The sequence below is a fragment of the Oryctolagus cuniculus genome, chromosome 2, assembly GCF_964237555.1.
Source record: "Oryctolagus cuniculus chromosome 2, mOryCun1.1, whole genome shotgun sequence".
NCBI lineage: Eukaryota > Metazoa > Chordata > Mammalia > Lagomorpha > Leporidae > Oryctolagus > Oryctolagus cuniculus.
In genome coordinates this window covers 111,617,275-111,640,095 of record NC_091433.1, presented here as the reverse complement: position 1 = coordinate 111,640,095, position 22,821 = coordinate 111,617,275, and the positions used below count along the sequence as shown (strand labels likewise).

At 60.1% G+C, this 22,821-nt stretch overlaps 1 protein-coding gene across 3 annotated transcripts; it reads left to right on the top strand.

The window, feature by feature from the left end:
- Positions 1 to 3,771: 3,771 nt before the first annotated feature.
- On the top strand, positions 3,772 to 20,254 carry PROM2 (prominin 2). 3 transcript variants are annotated; one of them, XM_008253886.4, is made up of 24 exons: positions 3,786 to 4,546; positions 5,060 to 5,109; positions 5,467 to 5,669; positions 5,764 to 5,884; positions 6,087 to 6,150; positions 6,314 to 6,403; positions 6,721 to 6,923; positions 7,230 to 7,304; positions 7,946 to 8,009; positions 8,224 to 8,383; positions 8,649 to 8,801; positions 9,909 to 10,032; positions 10,516 to 10,607; positions 10,736 to 10,820; positions 14,032 to 14,178; positions 14,666 to 14,737; positions 16,109 to 16,201; positions 16,314 to 16,367; positions 16,649 to 16,729; positions 16,861 to 16,929; positions 17,632 to 17,721; positions 17,890 to 17,996; positions 18,282 to 18,355; positions 18,551 to 20,254. In XM_008253886.4, the coding sequence occupies exons 1-23, from the start codon at positions 4,303 to 4,305 to the stop codon at positions 18,343 to 18,345; spliced, it is 2,505 nt and encodes an 834-aa protein (XP_008252108.2). In that variant the 5' UTR covers positions 3,786 to 4,302; the 3' UTR covers positions 18,346 to 18,355; positions 18,551 to 20,254. The 3 variants fall into 3 exon arrangements, with proteins under 3 accessions (XP_017195500.2, XP_008252108.2, XP_017195503.2); XM_017340011.3 differs by lacking the exon at positions 18,282 to 18,355 and having other exon boundaries at positions 3,772 to 4,546; XM_017340014.3 differs by lacking the exon at positions 8,649 to 8,801 and having other exon boundaries at positions 3,792 to 4,546.
- Positions 20,255 to 22,821: the final 2,567 nt, after the last annotated feature.

Below are 22,821 nucleotides of genomic sequence, written 5' to 3'. Positions count from 1 at the left end.
AGTGGGTGCAGAGCCTCCCCAGGGGGTGTGGCTTGCAAGGACCGGCCTTCTGGTCAGCTCCAGGTCCCCTACAGCAAGGCCTCCTGGAAGATCGATCTGCACTGAGCACCCCCTGCCTGTACCCCTGCCCTCTCCATCCTGATCCTGACTCACAAACAGCTCAACCAGGTGAGTTTTCAACGTGACGATGGTGAGAAAGCGTAGCCATCCAGCCAACCAGCCTGTGTTCCCTTTCCAGGACAGTACTCGGTAAATCCCATGATAGTCAACACTTCCTCACAGAATAGGCTCTGTGTTGGATGATTTTGCCCAAACACAGGCTAACGTGCATGTTCTGGGCTCTTTTAAGGCAGCCTGGTCTAGGCTATGACGTTCGGCCGTTCCGGTATAGATTGGAATCTGCTTCCCCAAGGTCAGAGAAAGCAACCATGGAGAACACGCTGTATGCTGGGCTCTGTGCTCAGGGCTGGGAGAGGTGGATGGTGATGTCTGTGTGGGGGCACAGACTGGCGAACAGGAGCAGATTTCCACAGTCAGGGGCCCCTGAGAGGTCCCCCTCCTGCAGCCCGGGGGCCTCGAGGAGATAACTGTTGAGGCTGGCCTGAACGTGTGGGCAGAAAGTGGGTGAAAGTAGAGGGCAGAGGTCAAGAAGGGATGGCGGTGCGTGTGGCAATGAGCACGAGCAGTCCCGGAAGCAGCAGGTGAATGGAGGAGAGCTCCAGCGGCCCAGGGGCTGGGGAGAGAGATCACGGGACCCACACTGCTGTCCTCAGGCTGGTGCCTGAGGCCATTGGAGTGTGTGAAACCAGGGAGAAGCACTCACGAGGTGGCCGAGGTGGCCGGAGGCAGGAAGGCGGGACGAGAGAAGCCCAGCCAGGTGGTGGAAACCCTCCAAAATAGTCCCACAAAAGGGTTCTGCTTCCATGACTGTGACGAGCACCTTTGGACGCCACTTCCTGTTCCCAGGCCTGCTCCGGCACACGCACCGCCTGCCGCAAGCCCGGGCGCAGCTGCCATGCTTGTCCGACGTGAAGGTGCCATGGCGGGTGACCGTCCGTGGTGGACTGAGAGACGCTGCCTTTGGTGGGAGGACCCCATCTCTTCCTGCCAGAGTTTAGAGTGTGGCCTGGTGGTGTGCCGCCTGGGAGGGCAGGGCAGCCATGGTGGGAGGAGCCTCCCCTGCTAGAGCAGTGAGCCCCTGATCAGTTTCTTATTCTGGGCTCAGAGCCCTCCTGAGGCCCCCTGGGCCCCCTAAGTGTTCCTGCCCCTCTGCAATCAACTCTCCCTCTCCAGATTCTTCCATGGACCCAAGTGGCAGGCTCCCTTGCTATAGTCCAGCTATAGTGCCAGGGCCGCCGCTTGGTTTCCATCTGCTCTGCTGGGTGGGGCTGCTAGTGACCCGCCAGTCTGATGGTAGATTGTTCCATCTGGAGCCCACTGTGGAAGGAGACCTGGGCGTGGCCACTGACTAAGGCATGTTTCTTCTTCTGGGCCTCAACTTTTCCACCTGTCAAATGGGTAGATTTGCTATCCTCAGCAACTCTCCCACCCCTCCTGGCTGAGGAAGAAGCTCGAAGCATTTTGTTTATTCTTGGGGAAAATTTTACCTTCAAAGGACAGTGTTTTTATTGTAAATGTTTATGAAAACAATAGCAGCTGCCACGGACTGGCTTAATTACAATAATTGAGAGGAGAGAGAGGGTGTGGGTAGTGGAATACCTGCTTATTTCCCAAGTCCCCAAGGGCTGTTGGTCCTCCCTGGGGAGCTGGGACCTACATTCTCCCACCCCGTGAGTGGTGAGCGCACCAAGTCAGCAAACACAAAAGTGCCCACAAGTCAGCTTCTTGATCGCCCCTCAGGGGGTGATAACAGGCGGGAAAGGGCGGTTTCCACGACCTGGCCAGTTCGAAAGTGGTCACTAGGGGAGGAATTTCTTTCTTTTTTCTTTCTTTCTTTTCAAGATTTATTTATTTACTTGGAGACAGAGTCACAGACAGAGAGAGGAAGAGGCAGAAAGATGTCTTCCATCTGCTGGTTCACTCCCCAAATGATCGCAATGGCCGGAGCTGTGCCGATCCAAAGCCAGGAGCCAGGAGCTTCCTCCAGGTCTCCCACGCGGGTGCAGGGGGCCAAGGACTTGGGCCATCTTCTACTGCTTTCCCAGGCCATCCTCAGAGAGCTGGGTCGGAAGAAGAGCAGCTGGGACTCGAACCAGCGCCCATATGGGATACTGGCGCTGCAGGTGGATGTTTAAGCCTGGGAGTAATTCTTTCTAACAACCCCCACTGAGAGGAGGAAGAGAGGAGGAGGATCAGGCAGGCCACGGAGGGACGGCCCGTGGGGTCAGAAGCCTGACACAGATGCCTGCTCAGGTGAGACAGGCCGGAAGGCTGTGAGGGGGGAGGGGGGTCGCCCGCATTCACAGGCACAGTAGGCAGGGGCCTCGCTCCAAGTACTGCAGCTGGGCTGGGGGGCGGGGACTGGCTGGCCCGGGCTCCTCCCTGGGGCCAAAGCCCGCTCCCCCCCCCGGACTGCGATCCGGGACGCTCCTGTCCCTCAGGGCAGCCCTGATCCTCATCTCTGAATCACCGGTTGAGGAGAGCCCGTTCCTCCTTAGTCACTGGACTGTGCAAATGCGTCCTTGGGCTCAGAGGAAAGTGGGGAGGCATCAATGGGAAGGGAGGAGCTGCTCTGAAAATCAGCCTGGACTCAAATCTCTTTTATTTTTAATTAATTGATTTGCTTTCATTTTCATTTGAAAGGCAGGGGGAGAGAGAGGAGAGAGGAGAGAGAGAGAGAATCTTCCACCCACTGGTCCATTTCCCAAATGCCTGTAATAGCTAGGGCTGGGCCTGGCCAAAGCCAGGAACCCAGAACTCAGTCCAGGTCTCCCATGTGCGTGGCAGGAGCCCACATATTTAGGGCATTACCCACAGCTTCCCAGGGTGCACATTAGCAGGAAGCTGGAATCAGAGTGGAGCCAGGACAGGATTCCAGGCACTCCAATACAGGGTGCCGGCATCCCAAATGGGATGCTTACCAAGCAGTAACTGCTGTGCCAAACCCTCAACCCTGAAGTCTATTATCATGAGCAGCCCAAAGCCCACAGCCCCATACTGGCCTACTGCCCTGGGCTCAGCTTAGGGGCCCCAGGAACCACAGACCTGGCCAGGGGGCGGTAGGGAGGCAGACACGGAAACACAAGCTTCTCTTACTACTGTGAACACCAGAACGCATGCTTAGTGCACAAAACTTAGGACGCATGTGCATACTTCAAAAGTGAAATGGGAAAATGGAATTAAAAGCTAAATTTATTTTGGTGTGAAACATTTTTTTAAATCCATGCATGATTTTTCATAATATGCATTTTCCATGAGCGGACGCCCACAGATGGCGTCTGCATTGCACCTGCCTCTGTGGCCCACTCTGGAATCTTCTACCCTACCAGTGCTGAGCAATGCATCATGAGGATCGTTGGTGACTGCCCAGTGTGTCCTGTGAGCTGCTCCTTTCACCATCTCCCTGGGGCTAGCCTTGGGGACTGATTTTGCCTCCCAGCATCACCCATCCAGCACTCTCTCTCTTCCACCTGCTTAGATCCAGGTGACTTTCTGGGCACTGGGCATATAGACGTTTACAAACCAGGGGCCTGTGTAGGCACATCTCTGGGCGTATTCTTGATTAGTTCTTTCAGCAGGAGGGAGGCATGGCTGGATCAAAGGGCACGCCTCTGTTGGGGTCACCTCCCAAAGCTGTGCCCATCAGGGTCCGCTGCTCTCCACTGGCCTGGCAGTGGGCACCAGGTATGACCCCTGGGGACATGGTAGGCCCCAGAGGAAGTGGGGAGACTTAGCCTGGTTCCTGGGTCTGTGTACCTGGTGTTAGGACCCCTTGCAGCCCACCAACTGATTCTGCAGGGGCTGGGCATGGAATAGAATATTTGAACTTGGACAGCTCTGGATAAACCACAGCCACGGTTATGCCTCCTGGACCAGCTGGGAACTTGCCTGGGAGGTGCTGGGGGTGGGAGAGCGAGCAAGGCTCCCCCATGGACAGCCAAGAGCGGTCCCCTATGGCCCTGCCCCCCCCCAGCCCAGGCCTCCACCCCTGCCCTTCCTGCGCTCTGGGCGGGCGGCAGGCGACGGGGTAGATGGGGAGCCCAAACCTGTTGGACCGGTTTTGAGAAAAGAGCCGAGGGGACAGAGAGAGGCAGGCTGGGGATGGATGCACGTCCTGCCCCGTGCTCGCCTGCACCCTCTGCCGCCGCCTGAGCCTGCCCAGCTGCCCACCCGACCGACCCCATGCCGCGCGCGCCGGGCCTCACGGCGCCCCTGCTGGGCCTGGGGCTGGGACTAGTCCTGAGCCTGTCGGGGACGGCGGCCGCCGACTGCGAGTTCCTCGGCCAAGCGGAGCGCCTGACATTCACCCCAGTGGCCAGGACCCGCTGGCTGGCCCCTCGCGTGCGGGCGCCGGGGACCCTGGATCACCTCTACGGCACCGTGCGCCGCTTCCTCTCCGCCGTGCAGCTCAACCCATTCCCTTCAGGTGAGCGCGTGCGTCCCCCGACCGGGGCGGGGTTCCTGGGCAGCCTTCCTCTATCCCCTGTCGACCGCGGGGTGTGCCCACCCCGTCAGCAGGCGCTCGGAGGGCAGGGACCCCAGCATTCCCCCACCACCCTCTTCCTTCTTGGGTGGGGAAGGGCAGCATCTGGAGAGGATTCTGGAACCTTCCATGTGACCGTCCATGGACAAACCCCCTCTCCTCCTGAGCCTCCTTCTCCGACCATCAAGGGCAGGAGGTTGCGTTAGAAGCACCTTATATTAGCCTGGCGCAGACCAGGACAGCCAGAGGGGCTGCAGCACCCTCCCAGCCTGTGCCCCGTCCCCCGCCCCCCGCCTTTTCCCAGGCTGTGGGGTCCAGGGAAGGGTCCCGCCTTCTCCTGAGGTGTCGTGGTGGAAGGAGCCCCAGGGCTCCCCTTGGCCTGGCGGTGAGGAGGGGTTGGATATAGGGGCGCACCAATGGCTGTCCCAAAACCCTCAGCTTGGCTCTTTCCACTAGAGTTGGTAAAGACCCTGCTGAATGACCCATCATCGGTGAAAGTGGACGAGGTGAGAACCCAGGGGAGGCATTGGGCGGGGGAAGGGGTGCGGGGGAGGGGAAGCAGGAGAAAAGCTCACCAGCTCAGCTCTGCGGGAGGGGGGGGCTGCTGGGTGGGGGGTCTCCAGCATTGCCCTCCCTCTTCCACCAGTTCTGGGTTCAAATCACAGCTCTGCCCAGTAGCGGCAGCAGGATTTGTAGTGAGCTTGAAGCCCCCTGCACTTCAGCTTCCTCCCTGGGGAGATGATGGGTGTTGGTGAGGACACCGTGCACCGCGGGCGTGGTGGCCTCCCTCTGCAGTCAGGCAGGAGCCAGGGCTGGGGGCGGCGGGTCCGGGCGGGCCCTGACGCCTTGCTGCCCTCGTGCAGGTGGTGCGGTACCAGGCAGGCTACGTGGTGTGTGCTGTGATCGCCGGCCTCTACCTCCTGGCCGTCCCCACCACCGGGCTGTGCTTCGGGTGGTTCCGCTGCCGCCAGCGCTGCGGGGGCCGAGTGAAGACTGAGCACAAAGCCCTGGCCTGTGAGCGCGGCACCCTCATGGCCTTCCTGCTGCTGACCACCCTCGTGTTGCTGTGAGGGGCTGCCCAGGCCAGGCGGGAGGCTGGGCGGTGGCCCCTTCCCCCGGCACCCAGCAAGCCCCCATGTTCCTCCTCCCCTTCCTCCCAGGGTCGGACTGGTCTGTGCCTTTGTCACCAACCAGCGCACGCATGAGCACACAGGCCCCAGTGTGGAGGCCGTGCCGGAGACGCTGCGCAGCCTTCGGGGCCTGGTCTCCAATGTGCCCCAGGTGAGCACCAGGCCCAGGCAGGATGGGGCAGAGTGGGTCCTCCACGGCCCAGAGCCGGCAAATCGGAAAGGAAGCCCTTTCCTCTGTGCACCCTGCTGCCCCCTGCTGGAGAGTCGATGTGGTGCATCCCTGCACTCAAGGCCACCTGGGGTTCCCAGGGGCTGCTGGTGGCCTGGAGAGTGACTCACGCCGTGTGTCCTAGGAGCTGCAGGCCGTGGCACAGCAGTTCTCTCTGCCTCAGGAGCGAGTCCTGAAGGATCTGGATGGTGAGGGTCACAGCTGCCTGGCAGCCTGGTCGACACAGGGCCACCGCGCACCCCGCCCCCAGGCCTGGGAGACCCTTCCCTCTGCGGCAGGGGGGCAGGTGGATGGGCAGGAAGGGCCCCTGGGCTACAGGGCGCCCAGCTGCAGACACCCTGTGCTCTCCAGGTGTCGGATTGGTCATCGGGAACGTGATCCATAGCCGGCTCAGCAGCACGGTGTACTTGGCCCTGGCCTCACTGCACAGCCTGGGCCAAGGTGAGACGGACCAGCGCTCTGTGGGGGAGGGGCCCAGCAGGTGTCCTCCAGGGCCAGCCCAGCCTCACCCAGCCCTGGATTTCTTGGGCCGCTTCAGCCCCACCCAGGACTTTTCCATGGCATGCAATATCCCAAGATCCCCAACCCTGCCCACTTCCTGGCTCAAGATGCCCTGGGGCAGTTTCCGTTGAAGCGGTGGAGGTTAGGACTACAGGTCCCTTTGGCTGGGGGAAGGGATAGCTCTGTTTCCCGCACAGGCTCTGAGGATGCCGGGAGCTGTGGCCATTGCTCAGGCCAGGTGTGGCCCTCTCTCTCAGCCCTGCAGGTCTTCGTGGACCACCTCCGAGCCCTGAACGCCACCGTGGCGGAGCTGCAGGTGCGGCAGGAGCACCTGGAGCCGGCTGTCCGCGAGCGCCGGGAACGTCTGCTCACCCTGCTGCAGCAGCCCGGGTGCCAGGGCGACTGCTCCGGGGCCCTGAGCTGGGCCCGAGCCCTGGAGCTCAGCGCTGACTTCACTCAGGTGCGGGCCCAGGACAGAGGCCTCGAGGGCGCTAAGAAGGGCCGCCCTGTCCGCTGGCCCAGGAATCCCTGGGCACCTGCATGATCCTGGTGTTGCTCTCCCCATTCGTTCTCCACGGCAGCCAACCTGGCTGTGGCTCCTGAGCTTCACACACATTAACTCCCTGTTCTCCTGTTGCCCGGGGCAGTCACGGCCACGGTGGTCCCCATTGCACACAAGAGGACATCTGCCCCCTCCTCCCCACCCTCCCCCAGGAGCCTTCTCAGGCTATTCTAGGTGATGACGTCATCCCCTCCCCCTTGGCAGGTGCATTCCGTGGATGCTGTCGTAAGACAGCTGCAGGGCGTCCCGGAGGCCAATTTCTCCAGCATGATCCAGGAGGTGAGCGCCCACCCAGGCTACCCACCTCCTCCCCAACAAGTGAAGGACCCCATGGTTCCCTTTTTGGGGTGGGAGCCCAGTGGGGCCTCACCTAACCACATCCTGGCCTGAAGGCACCCTTGCTTACCAGGGCAGGTGGGCCTGGAGCTCAGGAGGAAGAGCTGAGACCCTCAAGGGAGGGGAGGCTGGTGGTGGCAAGGGAGCCAGCGTCCTGCAGGCTGGGGGTTGGGGGTGGGCCACGGGGAGGGTGCCGTGTGAGTCAGCGCCTGTGACCCAGGGCCTTGAGTGGGAATAAGGGTGAGTCAGCTGTGCTGGGTAGCTGGAGCAGGAGGCTCCAGAGGCCGGAGGAGGGTGGGGGCAGGATCTGCCTGCTGGAGACGGGGCTGGTGGTCGTGTGCGGGAAGTGTGGGAGACACGAGTGCGTGAGGGCATGGTGGAGTTGAGGGCGGTGATGTAGGATAGGGGCTGGGGAGAATTAAGGGGGTCTGCGCGGAGCAATCGGGGGAGTCAGGTCAGACTGGGCCTGGGTGGGGATGGGAGGAGGCAGTAGCCAAGAGAACAAGGGAAGCTTCCTACTGGGCCTGATGACTTTGGGGTGCTGGGATGGAGGGTGGGCGCACGAACCCTCTTGGTTCCTGCAGGACAACAATACCTTCAATGCCCTCCCGCTCCTGGCTGCCATGCAGATGGCCAGCACGATCAGAGGTGAGGCCCTACCCGGGGCGCCATCCCCACTGCACCCCCACCAAAGAGCTCCAATCAGGCAGTGGGGCGGGGAGGGGGAGGGGGGGAAGGTTGTCCTCCTTGGCTGGGCCCCTAGAGAGTAGAATCCCAGCGGGGTATCAGATGTTTCTCCTGCCCAGCCCCTGGGTGCCCTCCCCATTCCTCAAGCCCCCTTCCCCCCCACTGCTTTGGGCAGAACTGAAGGAGGTGGTGGCCCAGGAGTCCAAAGGGCTGAGGACCCTGGCCGAAGGGTTCCCAGGCTTAAAGGCAGCCTCCCGCTGGAGCCAGGCCCTCGAGGAGCTGGAACGGAGCAGCCGTCCATACCTGCAGGAGGTGCAGAGATACGAGACGTACAGGTGCTTGGGCGAGGATGTGCTGGGCGCCCGCCTCCTCTGAGCCTTATTTTCAGGCCCCTTCAGCCCCTGGCTGTACCAAGCCTTGGCCTTCTTAGAAGCTGGGATTGCTGACTCCTCGGGTCTCCATCTCTACGCCCGGCTGTGTGACCCCGGGACCCTCAGGAAGGGTGCACACCTACACTTCTAAAGCCCCAGCCTTGGGGCTAGGGGCCCCCCACTGGCCCAGCCGCCTCCCGTCTCCGTGACCCCACCCCCTGTCTGGCAGGTGGCTCCTGGGCTGCGTGCTGTGCTCCACCATCCTGCTTGTGGTGATCTGTAACCTGCTGGGCCTCAACCTGGGCATCTGGGGGCTGTCTGCCCGGGAGGACCCCAGCCACTTGGAAGCCAGGGGCGAGGCCGGAGCCCGCTTCCTCATGGCGTAAGACAGGGCTGGGGCAGTGGGAGGTACGGGCCGGCTGGATTCCCCTCGCTCCTGTGGACGGCTCCTGGCGGGGCTGCAGGAGCCACGTCCTGGGATCAGGCCTGGCACCTGCTCCCTGGGTGACCCTGGGCAGCTTGCTAAGCCATCTGGGCCTCAGCAGCCTCACTGGATGAGGGGGGTGGGCTAGCACAGGAATGGCCAATAAGAAGCACTTGCCTACCTGTGCTGGTGACAACCCTGGTACCCAGTGGGCACTTTCTCACTGACCCCAGGCAAAAGCCTCAGAATCCTTCTTAACCCACCTCCCAGGCAGCTACCACCACCAAAAGGCGGCAACACCTGAAATAGGGTTTGTTTACCAACAACAACTTTAGGGTGTGCAGGCTGCACATTCAACAAGAAGCTGCACAAATCCGTGGCACCTGATCTAAGGGTCTTTATTACTCAGACTTGCTAGGGTGCTGCCCCTGCTGGCGGATCATGCCTGCTCAGGCCGGGGACCGCTTGGAGGGCTGGGCTCTGAGCAGGTCACTTCCCTGGGCCCTGCCCCCAGAGGCTGGCAGTCCTGACTAGTCTTCAAATGAATGTCCCGGGGGTGGGCATTTGACTAGTGGTTAAGATGCCAGGCATCCTGTATCAGAGTGCCTGGGTTCAAGTCCCCTCCACTCCCGATTCCGGCTTCCTCCTAATGCGTACCCTGCAAGGTAGCCGGCCATGGCTCCAGGGCTTGGGTCCCTGCTGCCCACGCAGGTCTGAGCCCCAGCCATTGTATGCATCTGGGGGAGCAGAGCAGCATATGGGAACTCTGTCTGTCTGTCTGTCCCTCTGTGTGTCTCTGCCTCTCCAATAAAGAACAACAAAGCAACAAAGCAGCTGCCCAACCGCTTCACCCTCACCGCTCCCCAGCTGTCAGAGCCAGCAGCCCTCAGTGATAGGGCGGCACGGGCTGAGGATGTGAGGGGGCTGGGCCAGAGCTCTGACTCCAACCTACTGTTCAGGAAGGCCCTGGGGCCATCTCGCTGGTCCTGCTGGCCCAGGAGGGTGTGGGGGAGGAGCTGGTGTCCCCTCTCACGTGACACGTGACACGCCTCTCACCTTTCCCAGTGGCGTGGGCTTCAGCTTCCTCTTTGCTGCGCCCCTCATCCTCCTGGTCTTTGCCACCTTCCTGGTGGGCGGCAACGTGGAGACTCTGGTGTGCCGGAGCTGGGAGAGCGGAGAGTTGTTTGAGGTGGGCCGGCGTGCAGGTTGGGGGAGGTGAGGCAGAACCAGGGCTCGGAGGAAGGGGGAGCCAGAGGGGCCAGTGATGGGGGGCCAGCAGGGAGGGGGAGAGAGGGCCAGGGAAAAAGGCGGAAACCACCAGTGGATGGGGTGGGAGCCAGGGAATGAGGGGACCTGTGAGTCCCGGAAAGCTGCCCGAGACCCTGGATGGGGACCCCTGGGGGGTGCACCCAGACCTGAGCCCTTCTCTTCTCCTTAGCCCCGTGTCCACTGTGCTGTCTAGTGGGTGAGCTGAGCTGCTTTGGAAGCTCATGGGCGGAGTCCCCGGAAGAATTTAGGGCCCCTGGGGTAACCAGAGCAAGAGGCCATGTCTGAGCTGGAGTCCTGGGGTGTCCCCGCCCGGTCTCTGCTGCACCAGCGCCAGGTGCTGGGGGGCTGGGGTGGCCTTGCCCCCAGCCCTCGCTGTGCTGCAGCTCTCCCTGCCCGTGGCCAGTTTGTAGACACGCCGGGGAACCTGCCCCCGTCCATGAACTTGTCCCATCTCCTTGGCCTGCAGAAGAACATCAGTGTCCTCCTGGCCTATCAGTGAGTGCATAGCCTGGGCTGCAGAGGGGCGTGCGTGCCAGGAGGGGTCTGGGGGAAGGGACAGAGGGGGTATCCCATCAGGGTGCCATGCATGTCACTCACTCTTGATGCCCGTTGTCCCCTCCCAGGCAGTGCAAAGAAGGGGCTGCACTCTGGAAGGTTCTGCAGCTCAATGACTCCTTCAACCTGGAGCAGCACCTGGACATCAGCCAGGTAAGAGAAAGTTCTGGAAGGTTCTGGGCCCCCTCCTGCAGACTCCCCCCTCCTTTGGTCCCCGTAGGAGCAACTGTTGATGCTCTCGGGGCGGAGGCTGCAGGTGCACAGTCAGGGCTAGAGCCTGGGGAAGGTTCAAGGCGTGTGAGAACCTGGAGGCCGCGGCCAGCTCCGAGCGCTGTGCTCCTGGACAAGCGAACACAGCTGAGGCTGCAGCAGGAGGGCGTGGGCGTGTGTGTGTCCCGACCGAGGACACGCACTGGTTGGGACGCTCCATTGCCGGGCTGTGCGGAGAGTGTCAGGGATGAAGCCTGGAGGGCTCAGGGTCAGCAGGTGGCGGCGGCAGGGACCCTGTCCCCAGCCTGACTTCCTGACTCGCAAGCCTCTTCCTGCCATCCCTGGGCTTTCCTGGGACACGGTGGGTAGAAGGGGAGGCCCCTGTCCCCACTGGCAAGAGACAGTTCTAGAACAAAGCAGAGGACAGGTTACTTCGCGAGAGCATGGTTCTGCTAGAGGTGTCCAGGATCTGTAAAGCACCCCTCCCCCCATTTACTGCATACCTGAGGGGCGGGGCTTGACCTGCAGGCCCCCCCCCGGGGGGGGGGGGGAGCCGTTCCTGAGCACTTCCAGGACATCTACAGCCTCCCTCCCCCTGCCTGCACCCCCTCTTCACAGAGCATCATAACTCCTGAGTCTTTTTCTTTTTTTTTTTTAATTAATTTATTTAATTGAAAGGCAGAGGTACAGAGAGAGAGAGGCAGAGAGAGAGATCTTCCATCTGTTGGTTCATTCCCCAAATGGCTGCAACAGCTGGGGCCAGTCAGGCCAAAGCCAGGAGCCAGAGCTCCATCTGGGTCTCCCACGTGGGTGACAGGGGCCCAAGAACTTGGGTCCTCTGTTGCCTTCCCAGGTGCATTAACAGGGAGCTGAATGAGAAGTGGAGCGCCTGAACTCCAACCATTGTTCTGATATGGGTTGTCAGCATCGAAGGTGTGAGCTTCACCTCCCACCCCGCCAGAGCATTGGCCCCTAACTCCTGATTCTGAGTGGTCCCAAGAAACCCAACTCCTCTTGGATCCATCGTCTACTGGGAGCACAGCCATGTGGTCGAGTTCAACCCCATGCCTTAAACTATAACCTGGGGCCGCCTGCTTATCCCATTAGCTCACTCCATCAACATCTATAGCCAGACGGCAGGTCCACAGTCAGGGCAATATACCGGCGCCAGGGCAGACACTGCCCCGTGGATGAAGGCTGGCAGGGGAGGGCTGTAGCATGGGCCCTGGGCAGAGGGCCCTCCCCAGGCCCCCTGCTGGCTGGATGTCATAGCTCCCAGGTGGGAGGGTCTCAGCCCTGGCCCTGGGAGGGGAAGGGTCCAGCTCACAGCGCAATCTGGACAGACAGGATTTGAGGATTCCGTGGGCTGGACAGTCTTTGGAAACTGGCTGGCAACATATCAGATCTGACCTTTGTGTTGTTTTTTTAAAGGCAGCAAAGGTTTATTAAGACTGTGATGTGCATGCTTGAGAACCAGAGGAGCTGGCTGCTGACCGGGGAAGGGCTTGGGGCACCAGCAGCTGCTGGGGCTGGGGTTTGCTCCCCCCTCCCTCCCTCCCTTCCTTCCTTTCTCCCTCCCTCCCTTCCTTTCTATCTTTCTTTTCAAAGATTATTTATTTGAGGCCGGCTCTGCGGCTCAACAGGCTAATCCTCCGCCTAGCGGCGCCGGCACACTGGGTTCTAGTCCTGGTCGGGGCGCCGGATTCTGTCCCGGTTGCCCCTCTTCCAGGCCAGCCCTCTGCTGTGACCCGGGAGTGCAGTGGAGAATGTGGGAGACCAGGAGAAGCACCTGGCTCCTGGCTTCGGATCAGCGCAGCGTGCCGGCCACAGCACGCCGGCCGCAGCGGCCATTGAGGGGTGAACCAACGGAAAAAGGAAGACCTTTCTCTCTGTCTGTCTCTCTCACTGTCCACTCTGCCTGTCAAAAAAATTTAAAAATAAATAAATAAATTAAAAAGAAAAATAGAGATCTTCCATACTCTAGTTCATTCCCCCAAATGGTCACAATGGACAGAACTGAGCTGATCGGAAGCCAGGAGCCAGGAGCTTCTTCTGGGTCTCCCATGTGGGTGCAGGGGCCCAAGCATTTGGTCCATCTTCCAGTGTTTTTCCAGGCCATTACAGAGAGCTGGCCTGAAGTGGAGCAGCCAGGACTCGAACTGACAGTAATATGGGTTGCAGGCACTGCAGATGCCAGGGTCTTTAACCCCGCTGTACCGCAGCGCCAGCTCCTCTGCTTCTGTTCCAGCTCCCTGCTAATGAACCTGGGAAACAGCAGAAAATGCCCCAAGTCCCTGGGGCACCCATGTGGGAGACCTGGATGAAGCTCCTAGCTCCTGGCCTCAGCATGCTCCAGCCCCAGCTGATGCAGCCATTTGGGCAGTGAACCAGCAGATTGGAGATTCTCTCTCTCTCTCTCTGACTTCCAAACACAATCTTTAAAAATAAAAAAAGAATATTTGTCCTTAAAGGCGATAGTAGTCATGTGATTGTGGCAGGTGACTGGGACAAGATGGGCTTCACAGAGTGCCTCTCCCATCCCTGCTGTCAGCGATGCCTGAAATGCTGCCCTGAGCGGGTTAGGCCTTTTCCTCCCGCTAGGGAAGGCAGCCTAGGGGCAGGGAGGAGTGAGCAGGATTAGGTTGCATCCTCTAACTTGCTGTGTGACCACTGGCTGGTAAACGCCCCCCTCTGACCTCGGTTTGTCACCTGTTAACACTGGGGCTGGATTTCAGGACCCCTCAGTCTCCTCCAGGGATCATTGGAAAATGCCAGGGGTCTTTCCTGGAAACACAGTTGTGTCCATCCATCCGTTCACACAGCCCACAGATTTGTCTTCATCTACCACGCGGGGTCTCTGCTCTAGACACTGAGGGTTTGGGACAGAATAGGCAGACAAGGCCCCACTGTCAGGGAGTTAATGGCTGTAAAGGTGGTTTCAGAGCAACAGGTGCTGTGGAGACCTTAACACAGGTAATATGGTGAAGCGGGCAGAATAGCTGATTGCTAGCAGGTGGCCAGGGGACGTCTGGCAGTAGGCTGTGTCTCCAGCATGGGCAGGAGGAGCAAGCTGGGGTGTGCCCAGGGCAGGGGGAGCTGTCTGGAGTGCCAGCCTAGCACCTGCTCATGTCCCCTCCCCCCTCCCCCCTCCCAGTTCACCCAGAAGCTGCAGTGGGAGGTGCAGAGTCTCAAAATGGATGTGCAGAACCTGGATCTGCTGACCCCAGCTGCCCACCGCGACCTGGAGGCCCTGAGGAGCAGTGGCATCGAGAACATCACCTACCGTGACTTGCTCGTGCAGGTGTGCAGTGGGTACCCTAGGTGCCCTCCGCAGGGTCATGACAAACAGAGGCCCCACAGAGGAGCTGGGGAGAGACCGGGTCCCCATCCTCTGACTTCTTTCACAGCTTCTGGGGCCTCTGGAGGGAGTGTCCCAGGAGCCTGTGCCCCTGGCTTATGCCTGTGCCACCACCCAGGCCTTGCAGTGTGACTGCTCCACCCCCAAACCAGTGGGTCGCTGTTCATGGTCCTGAACCCACTGCTGCGGGAACACTGCGGGGAGGTAGCCTCTTCCTTGAGTATAACGAAGGGCATCTCATTTTCCTGTTGTGCTTTTTTCTATCCTGTTGGAAAATGTCTGAAAGATTTCACAGGTGAGTGATGGATGCGTTCAAATAGACTTAGCAGGTACAGAGAGTGCTTAGCAAGACTAGGAATTCAGAGGCTGGGGCCGTGGGGTGGGTGGGCGCTGGGGGAACCTAGAGCCATCCTCTGCCATCTGTCCCTAGATCCAGAAGCCCGTGGTGAAGGCCGATGTGGAGCAGCTGGCCCAGCAGCTGGAGGGACTGGCCCAGGCCCAAGTGAGAAGGGGGCAGAGACCAGGCCAGGGAGGCCTGGGAGGCGGGACTGGGGCGGTGGAGAGTGCTTGGACTGGGAGGGGGTGAGGGTAGAGACAGGGGGTTGAGGACGCTCTCCAGGGAGGTCTGAGGCTCCTAAATCCCTCCTGGACTCAGAGACAGGAAGCCTCCTTTGGCTCCAGGGCCAGCTGGGCTTGAGGGTTTTGCAGATCCACTTGTGACATAAGCTCTGCCTCTGATTGGCTGTGTGGCCTCAGGTGAGTCATTTGGCATCTCTGGGCCTTGGCTTCTTCATCTGCAGAGTGGACTGCCCATCTCATAGCTGAGGAAGTCACTGGCCTTGTCACCGAAAGCTGGGTCCCCGTCCTCAGCTCCAAATCTAAAGAACCAGGACGAGGCTGGAGGGTGAGGGAAAGAGGCGGTTTAGTCTGAGCAGAGGGGGCCAGCCGCAGCCCAGCACTCTTGAGCCCTACAGCTCTGCTCAGTGGGGTGCCCTGGGGATTTTACTGGAGCTGCTGAGAAGGGGCAGGGCCTGGTCACAGAGCCTGCAGGAGGAACGGCACTTCCTCCAGGTAGCTTTGGCCAAAGCCAAAGCCCGGCACCGAGTTTGCGACCACATCGCCGCTCAGTCCTTGGGGCCCTCTGCAGGGGCAGAGAGGAACCCCACCCCTGGCGGAGCTGCTGTGCTCTGGCTGGGGAAGCCCAGAGAAACATTAATGCACGCCCACAGCATGGACCAAAGGGAGAGCCAACCACCCAGACTCGAAATGTAACTCAGTGTAGCGCTCTGTGGCCGGCACAACTTCATTCGGCCAGAGCTGGGGAGGGTACTGCCGTGGCCTGTGGAAATCCATCACCTTGTGTTTGTGGCGAGAACCGTGTCCTGTGATGCTCGCGTGGCCGTGACCGCTGTCGCAGCCTGACGTCACACAGCTGGGCAAGTGGCCATGCGCCACCCCCCACCCCCCACCCCCCGCCTGCCATGAGATCTTCTGAGCCAGGTGCAGTGAGGACCCACAATGCATCAGACTCCCTGACATTTGCTCGCCTGGGAAGAGCAGCGTTGCTTGTTCCTAAACATTCAGAGTCTCCAGACCTCTCTTCAAGACATCTCGCGGACCTCACGGCACCCCCGAGTGGTGGAAAGAGCAGAGAGCGATCCTCAGGGCACCTAGCAAGCAAGGGGCAGACTGAGAACTTGACCTTGATCAAGGTCAGGTCCTGGAGCTTAAGGAGGCCTTGGTTTGCTGCCTCTGAGCCCAGAACTTCCCCGCCAGCCTCAGCATGTCCAGTTCAAGGGCTAGGTCAAGAATCCCTTGGCCAAACCAGTCCTGCCCCTCAACGGGGGCGGTGCTCACCCGTGTCTCCCCCCAGGGCAATCCTGTGCTGGGGCAGCAGCTGCAGGAGGAGGCCCAAGGGCTCAGGAACCTCTACCAGGAGAGGGTCATCACCCAGCAGAACCTCATGGTAAGGGAGCCTGGGCCTGGGGGAGAAGGAGGTGAGGAGGAGGCAGGAGAGAGGAGAGAGACGCTGGGACCACTCCCTTTCTCCCCATCCATCCCTCGTCTCTTCTCTGCAGGCCAAGCTCAACCAAAGTATGAGGGTCCTGGAATCCTCTGCCCTGGAGCTTCAGGTAGCCGTGGGGGTGGGGCAGGAGGGCAGCAGAGGGAGGAAGCTGGACTCCAGCCGGCTGGGGAGCACACCTGCTGTGCTTGCCCCACCGGAGTTGAGGGTGGGGATGGGAGAAGATGGGAGTGAGTGGGTGGGCAGGCCCTTGAGGACCGCCACTTGGGCTCTCTGTGTCCTCAGGGCTTGGCGACGTGGTGTGCTGTATATTGGATGAATAGATGACTGAGGGAGGGAATGGGGGAGGGAACAGGCAGGGCCCTGAGTGCAGGCTCTCCCGACCTCCAGCTGCAGACTACAGAAGTCCTCGCCAATGTCACTCACCTCAAAGCAGAGCTCCCTACTCGGGTCGACCACATCCTGAAGAATGTGAGTGGGGGAGAGAGGGCTGCCCCAGGACCCAGCGCACACGGGCTCCTCCTGTCCTGTCCTAACAGTGTCAGGCGAGGGGAGGGGGCTGCTGGGACCCCCGCCCACCCAGAGGCCTGTCTTCCCTGTAGGTGAGTGAATGCTTCCTGGCCCGGGAGATGGGCTACTTCTCCCAGTACCTGGCCTGGGTGAAAGAGGAGGTGAGTGGGGGCCCACGTGCTTGCAGAAACTGGTACCGCAGCAGCTCGCCTTGCTCTGCTCTCCTCCCACTGCTCCCTGGCGCCCCCTGGGGAAGGTATGGGTCCTCAGGTTTGAACCCAGCCTCCCAAACCTGGCGTCTGCACCCTGCCAGGCGACCGGGCTCTGCCTGCCCCCTCTCTGTTCTGCTCTGAGGCCTGAGTGGGAGCCGAAGTGGCCGTTTATAGAACATGCCATCCGCACCATGTCCCCATGCCCTTCCTTGGGCCAGCCTCTGTGCCCAGCTTGTCCACAGCCGCCCCCCAGGCCCACCTCCTCCTGTGGATCTTGCTACCCACAGCCTCTGTCTGCACACCCACACGAGGCCGGCAGGGAGCCTGGCTCCTCCATGAGCATGTCTGTGTGTGCTTGGGTGAGCCTGTGACAACACATATGTCCCCTCTCCCGTGAGATCCTGGCCTTGAGCCCAGAGCCAGGCACACAGTAGGGCCTTCCCACAGGCTGGTGAGTGGATGCCAAGGGCAAGAGCTGAGTGGGGAGCCTGCCCAGTGTCCCCATCTCTGCAGCTGCACCTGTGCGTCTGTGAACAAGGGCGTGGTGGCCCCTCAGCTGTGTCCTGGGGACTCTCCAGTCCCTGGAAGCCTCCCTCTCTGACTGCATGGGTCGGGGTGTCCCCATGCACCTGCCCTGTGTTGTTAGCGCAGGTGACGCAGCACATCGCCACCTGCCAGCCCCTCTCTGCAGCCCTGGACAACAGCCATGTGATCCTGTGCGACATGATGGCTGACCCCTGGGTGAGTGCCCCAGCCCAGCAGGGCTTGGGGACATCGAGTCCCCACGGGAGGGGCAGCCCTTGCCCTCAGCTCTGCCGACTGCTGCTCCTGCCCCTCGCTGAGGCAGTGGGGGAGGCTGGGATGCCAAGTGGCCCCGCCAGGTAAGCTGACCTTGCGCACCTGTTCCAGAATGCCTTCTGGTTCTGCCTGGGCTGGTGCACCTTCTTCCTCATCCCCAGCATCATCTTCGCTGTCAAGACCTCCAAATACTTCCGTCCTATCCGGAAACGCCTCAGGTGAGGGCTGCCAGGACCCTGCGGGGGCACCAGGGACCAGGGAAGAAGTCTTTCTGCGGCCCCTGCTATACCCTTTCTAGCCTGGGGTGTGGTGGCCTGGCCCTGAAGAGCCACACAATCTGAGCAGCTGCAGGCCCAGGAAGTTCTTCCATGTGTCTGCCCCTCATCCTTCTCACTGCAATACAGTCCCCGTGACAGCATCACTTCTTGGGACTCTTCCTGTCCCCTGGGGTGGGACCCACAGGGCTGTGCTGGGGCTCTCACTCTCCCTCGGGGCTGCCACAGCTCCAGCAGCTCCGAGGAGACGCAGCTCTTCCACATCCCCCGGGTCACCTCCCTGAAGCTGTAGGACCCCCTGGGTGAGTTTCCCCATCCCCTGGATTCCTCCGTCCTGGGGAGGGAGGCGCTGGGATCTGGGATTGCCAGGGCCCAGGAGGGCAGGAAGGTTCAGAGATCGGTGGCGTCTGGGTTCCAGGGGTGGCCCTCCCAGCAGGGGACTGACAGGCTTGAGCCCTGCCCCCCACCTCACCTGTTTCCTTCCCAACCCACGACAGGGCAAGGTGATTCCCAGGGCTGCCCGGGCTCCGCCGCTGACCCGCCTGGACCAGAGGACTGTGGTAGCTCGTGGCCCAGAGCCGGGCCTGACCTGCAGCCTGCCTGGCTCCCTCTTGCCTGTTCCTTCCCATTCCTTTCTGCGCATGACCGCCTTCATCATCGTCACAGTCACGCCTAACTTCTGTTGAGCCACAGAGCCGGCAGGTTCTTCCCAGGGTCTACCCCGCATCCTCCGTGCTGCACTGTGTCAGCACCAGGGACTGTCCTCCACCTAATGGAACCTCTTCCCCGGCCCCTTGGGAGGGATAGAGGCCATGTCCAAGGCCACCTAGGACATCCCCATCTGCCCCCCACCCTTTCACTCCAGGCTCCTTGCACCTTCTCCGCCAGCCTCCCCAGCCCTTTGCTGGCCAGGGAAGTCATTTCCTCCTCGCCCCTCCCCCACCCTGCTTCCCAGAGACGCCTCCTGCCCAACCACACTAATCAGGTGAAGCCCCCAAGCAGGCAGGGGCACCATGGACTGGTAGTGGGCTCCGATGGCCCCCAAGCCTTCCACTACCCCAGGGCCTGGATTTGTTGCCCCCAGTGGTGGTGGTGGGGGTGCCTGTCTGATGGCTGAGCCTCCCCTCCTGCACCCTGAGCTAACAGACAGGGATCTGGCACCTGGGCCATAGTGGGTAGGTGGCTCCCCCTTGGCTCCCAGGAGCTAGCCTTTTCCACCGCCCCACCCAGACATCCCAGGATTTTGCACTTCCCCTTCCTTTCTGTGCACGTGGCCCGGGCTTACCCCCTCCTATTCCTGTGTTGTCCCTGCCTGTTGGACCCCAAGTTCCAGAAATGAGGAAGAGGAAGGGGAGAGAAGAGGAAGTGGAGGGACCTCAGGTGTGTTGAAAGTTTGCGCCTCCCTAAGCCTTGGGTCTGGGTCCTTAGAATAGGCCTCCCACACTGGGGCCCTGTACACAGTAGGTGCTTAGCAAGCATTCATGGAGAGGAGAACCCTGAGGCCTCCTGGCTGCAGGCGTCCAGGGATCATTGCAGCAGCCAGCCCCTGGGGAGTGGGGCCTCCCTGGGAGCACACCCTGAGGAGCAGCACACCTGGGTTTGCAGCCTGGGCGGATGCTTATTTGCTGGGGTACCATGAACGCGTTTCATAGGTTCCCAGTAGGTATATGGGGCAAGTAGTCCCAGCCTCTTCCTAGGGTGGTGGAAATTCCATGTGACAATGTGTAGAAAGCCCTCGGCAGGGCCCTGGTGCAGAATGCTCCCTGGCTGGGAGCCGCTGTTTTGTGTCACGACAGCTCTGCGCCAGGGGTACAACTGGGAACTGGGCAGGCCCGCGGGGAGAGGCAGATGGGACCCTGTCACAGGCAGAAAGCCCTCAAAGATCATGTTTAATTGCATTTGGTAAATCAGCAACAAATTTCTACTAGAAATTGGGACGGTGCCTACACAGTATTGTCACTATTGCAGGCTCATTCTCAAACAAGCAACCTTGAACTTAGCAGTTACATCTTTTTGGCTTTTCCCTGAGTTGTTTGTTTTTGTTTTGTTTTGTTTTGTTGTTTTGTTTTTCACCCCATGTTATTCATCTGTTGACCTGGACAGGGGAATTAGCACCCTGTATTTTTTTTAAAATGCAATTGATGAGATGAAAGCAAGTGAAATAGAAATAATTAAAGTATCATTCCCAGTTGCCTGCCAAATTGCCTGTCTTGTCTTTTATGTATATTTGAGCATATTAAGCAGAGTTATTTTAAAGTTCAGTTTTGCTCCTACACTGTCTGTTTCTAGTGTCTGTTGTTTCTCTTGGTTTTTGTGAGTTTTTGTCTTGTTTCTTCGTGCAACAGTTTTTGACTGAGTACCACAGGTTGTACCTGAAAACCTGCGGGGAGTAATTTGAGGCCCAGTGTGAAGGTAACCCCTGCAAGAGGCTGGGACCCTGACAGGTTGGGAACCAGCAGAGCAGGACCCCTTCAGTCCACCTGCAAGGCAGGAGCCCCCTTGGACGGCTGACCTGCTTGCATCTGATTCGTATTCCTGGATGACAACTTCCGAGGTCCCAACCCAAAGTAAGAAAGATTTTCCAGGCATTCCCTCTTCTGGGTGGGCCTGGGGATTGGTCCCAGGAGTTGTGAAAATTCTTCTCAGGGTCCCTGCTGGACTTTCTGGACTCAGCAGATCACCCAGGGAGAAAGTAGCTCCAGATGCCAAATGCAGGACCTCCAGGTTTCCTTTTCCCTGGTCTCAGCCCCGTGGTTGGTGTTCCACGTTTAGTGTGCACCTGCGTGTATTTACATTACTCAGTGTATGCTACATAGCATATACACATCAAATACAACGTGTGTAGTTATCCTCAGCTGGGAATCTGGTCCAAATTACCCAGCCAACCGTTATCAGCCGTAATGGTGCTAACATTCCCCCTATGAACTGGGGAGTGGCTGTTGCTCTGAACTTGGTGTCTGGAGACTTGGGCCTAACCAGCTGGACACTGGTTTAGCACGAGAGCTTTGTCCGGGGGGAGCATCACTGTAGACAGGGGTCACCTGGAGAGGGGGCCGGCATTTGGCCATTGGCAAAGAGACAGAAATAGCCGCAGAGAGACAGAGATTACCTACTTCCGTGGTTTTAAATCACTGGGATCCTAAAATGCTAATGCTACTTCATCCATGAAACAAAGCCCTGGTCACAGTCGCATCTGTCCTCGTCTGGGGAGGGGGTGGATTCTCATCCCTTGGGGGAGCAGATGCTGCCCCGGGCAGTGCCCTGGATGGTTCAGGGTCTCATAAGGTGAAAACCCAGGCAGACTTTGGATTCAGGTGCCCTGGTCACGGCCCTGGACGCTTTCTTGGTATGTGCTGCCAGGCCCCAGGCCCTGTGGGTGCGTGGGACAGAGTCCCTGTCGCCAAGGAGATTTGCTCCAAGTGTCCTTGCTGTGCCTGTGACAGGAGGGATGACAGATTGGGGGCCCTGGGACTTCTGCCAGATGCTCCAGCCTGGCCACCCAGAAAGGCCCCGTGATGGATTCTGCCAGCGAAATGCTCCCTGGGCCAGGGCATCTGAGGACCCAGGTGGCCGAGGCCAGAGGCGGGCCAGGCCACCTGGGGCCCAGCCTGTGAGTTAGCATCTGTTTACTGGGCTGTGAGTATGAACCAGGAAGTGTACCGAGCACTTTGTGTGAGTTGTGTAAGAGGTCGCATTGTTATTTACCTATGGTTAACAAACTGAGACACAGAGACCGGACGTGGACTGAGCAGAAAGGGCAGTGTTTCCCCACAGGGCCACCGGATGCTGGTGACATTTCAGGCCTGGGAACAGCTTGAAGCCCTGTCTCCCCCACCCTCCCAGAGCCCTGTCTCTCCAGGCCTAGAGGCCAAGGACTGCACTCAGGGCTTGTGGTCTGGGCCATGCAGCACAGGCTGTGGACCAAGTCCTTGCCACCAAGCACTTCCTGTCATTCGTCACACACCGGGGGGCGGAGCAGCCCAGCCCCCGGGCAGGTGGGCCGAGGTGACCACACTCCAGCCCGAACCTCTGTGGAGCAGGCTCTGGGGGAAGCTGCACACTCAGCCTGCCAGAGAGCGAGGAAGAGCCAAGTGGAGCTGCTTCGGGTGGCTTCCAATGCCACAGCTGTGTGACACCCCTGAGTCCCGTGGCATCCTGAGGAAGGCTTTGGAGGGGGAAACAGGACTTAAGGAGCTCCTGTAAAGAGGGGGCTACACGGTGGGTGAGGGCAGCTCCCCTCCCAGGAGGCCTTGCTCCCCGGCGAGAGGCCCAAGTCCCAAGAGAGACTCTTCCTCCCTCTCTCTGTCTCTCTCTCCCTCTTCCTCTAAGGAAAAGAAAGGGGGAGTGGCTGGGGGCCCTAGGGAGGAGAGATTTGAACTTGAGCCTGGAGCAGGGAGGTGATGACCAAGAGCAGCAGGCAAGGAGGGTCCCGAGACCCCAGGACTTGTGGGTGTGGTGCGAGAGCCCCACATGGATGGCACAGAAGGCAGCCCAGCCTCCCGGGCTCCTGGCCTCCCTCCCACCTGGCCCTGAGGGGAAGGGGGCAGCTGAAACACTGAGGGCCTCCCGCAGGCTGCCTTACCTCTTCTGGGTCTGCCACCTGGCCAGAGAACCCTCAGAAACTCCAAGCCTCTCTCTTGGGGGTGTTTGCTGATGTCCCGGTGCCCAGACCACTGCCGGCCTCTGCTGTCCCCTCCTGCTCTTTCCCCCAGGCCCTGGGAGGGACCCAGCTGGAAGTTCAGGGCCATGGGAAGGCCCCTGAGGACGC

Coding starts and splice junctions, on each gene's coding strand:
- PROM2 (XM_008253886.4), top strand. CDS start 4,303: ATGCCGCGCGCGCCGGGCCTCACGGCGCCCCTGCTGGGCCTGGGGCTG. Junction 5,110..5,466: donor CATCGGTGAAAGTGGACGAG/GTGAGAACCCAG, acceptor GCCCTCGTGCAG/GTGGTGCGGTACCAGGCAGG. Junction 6,404..6,720: donor ACTGCACAGCCTGGGCCAAG/GTGAGACGGACC, acceptor CCTCTCTCTCAG/CCCTGCAGGTCTTCGTGGAC.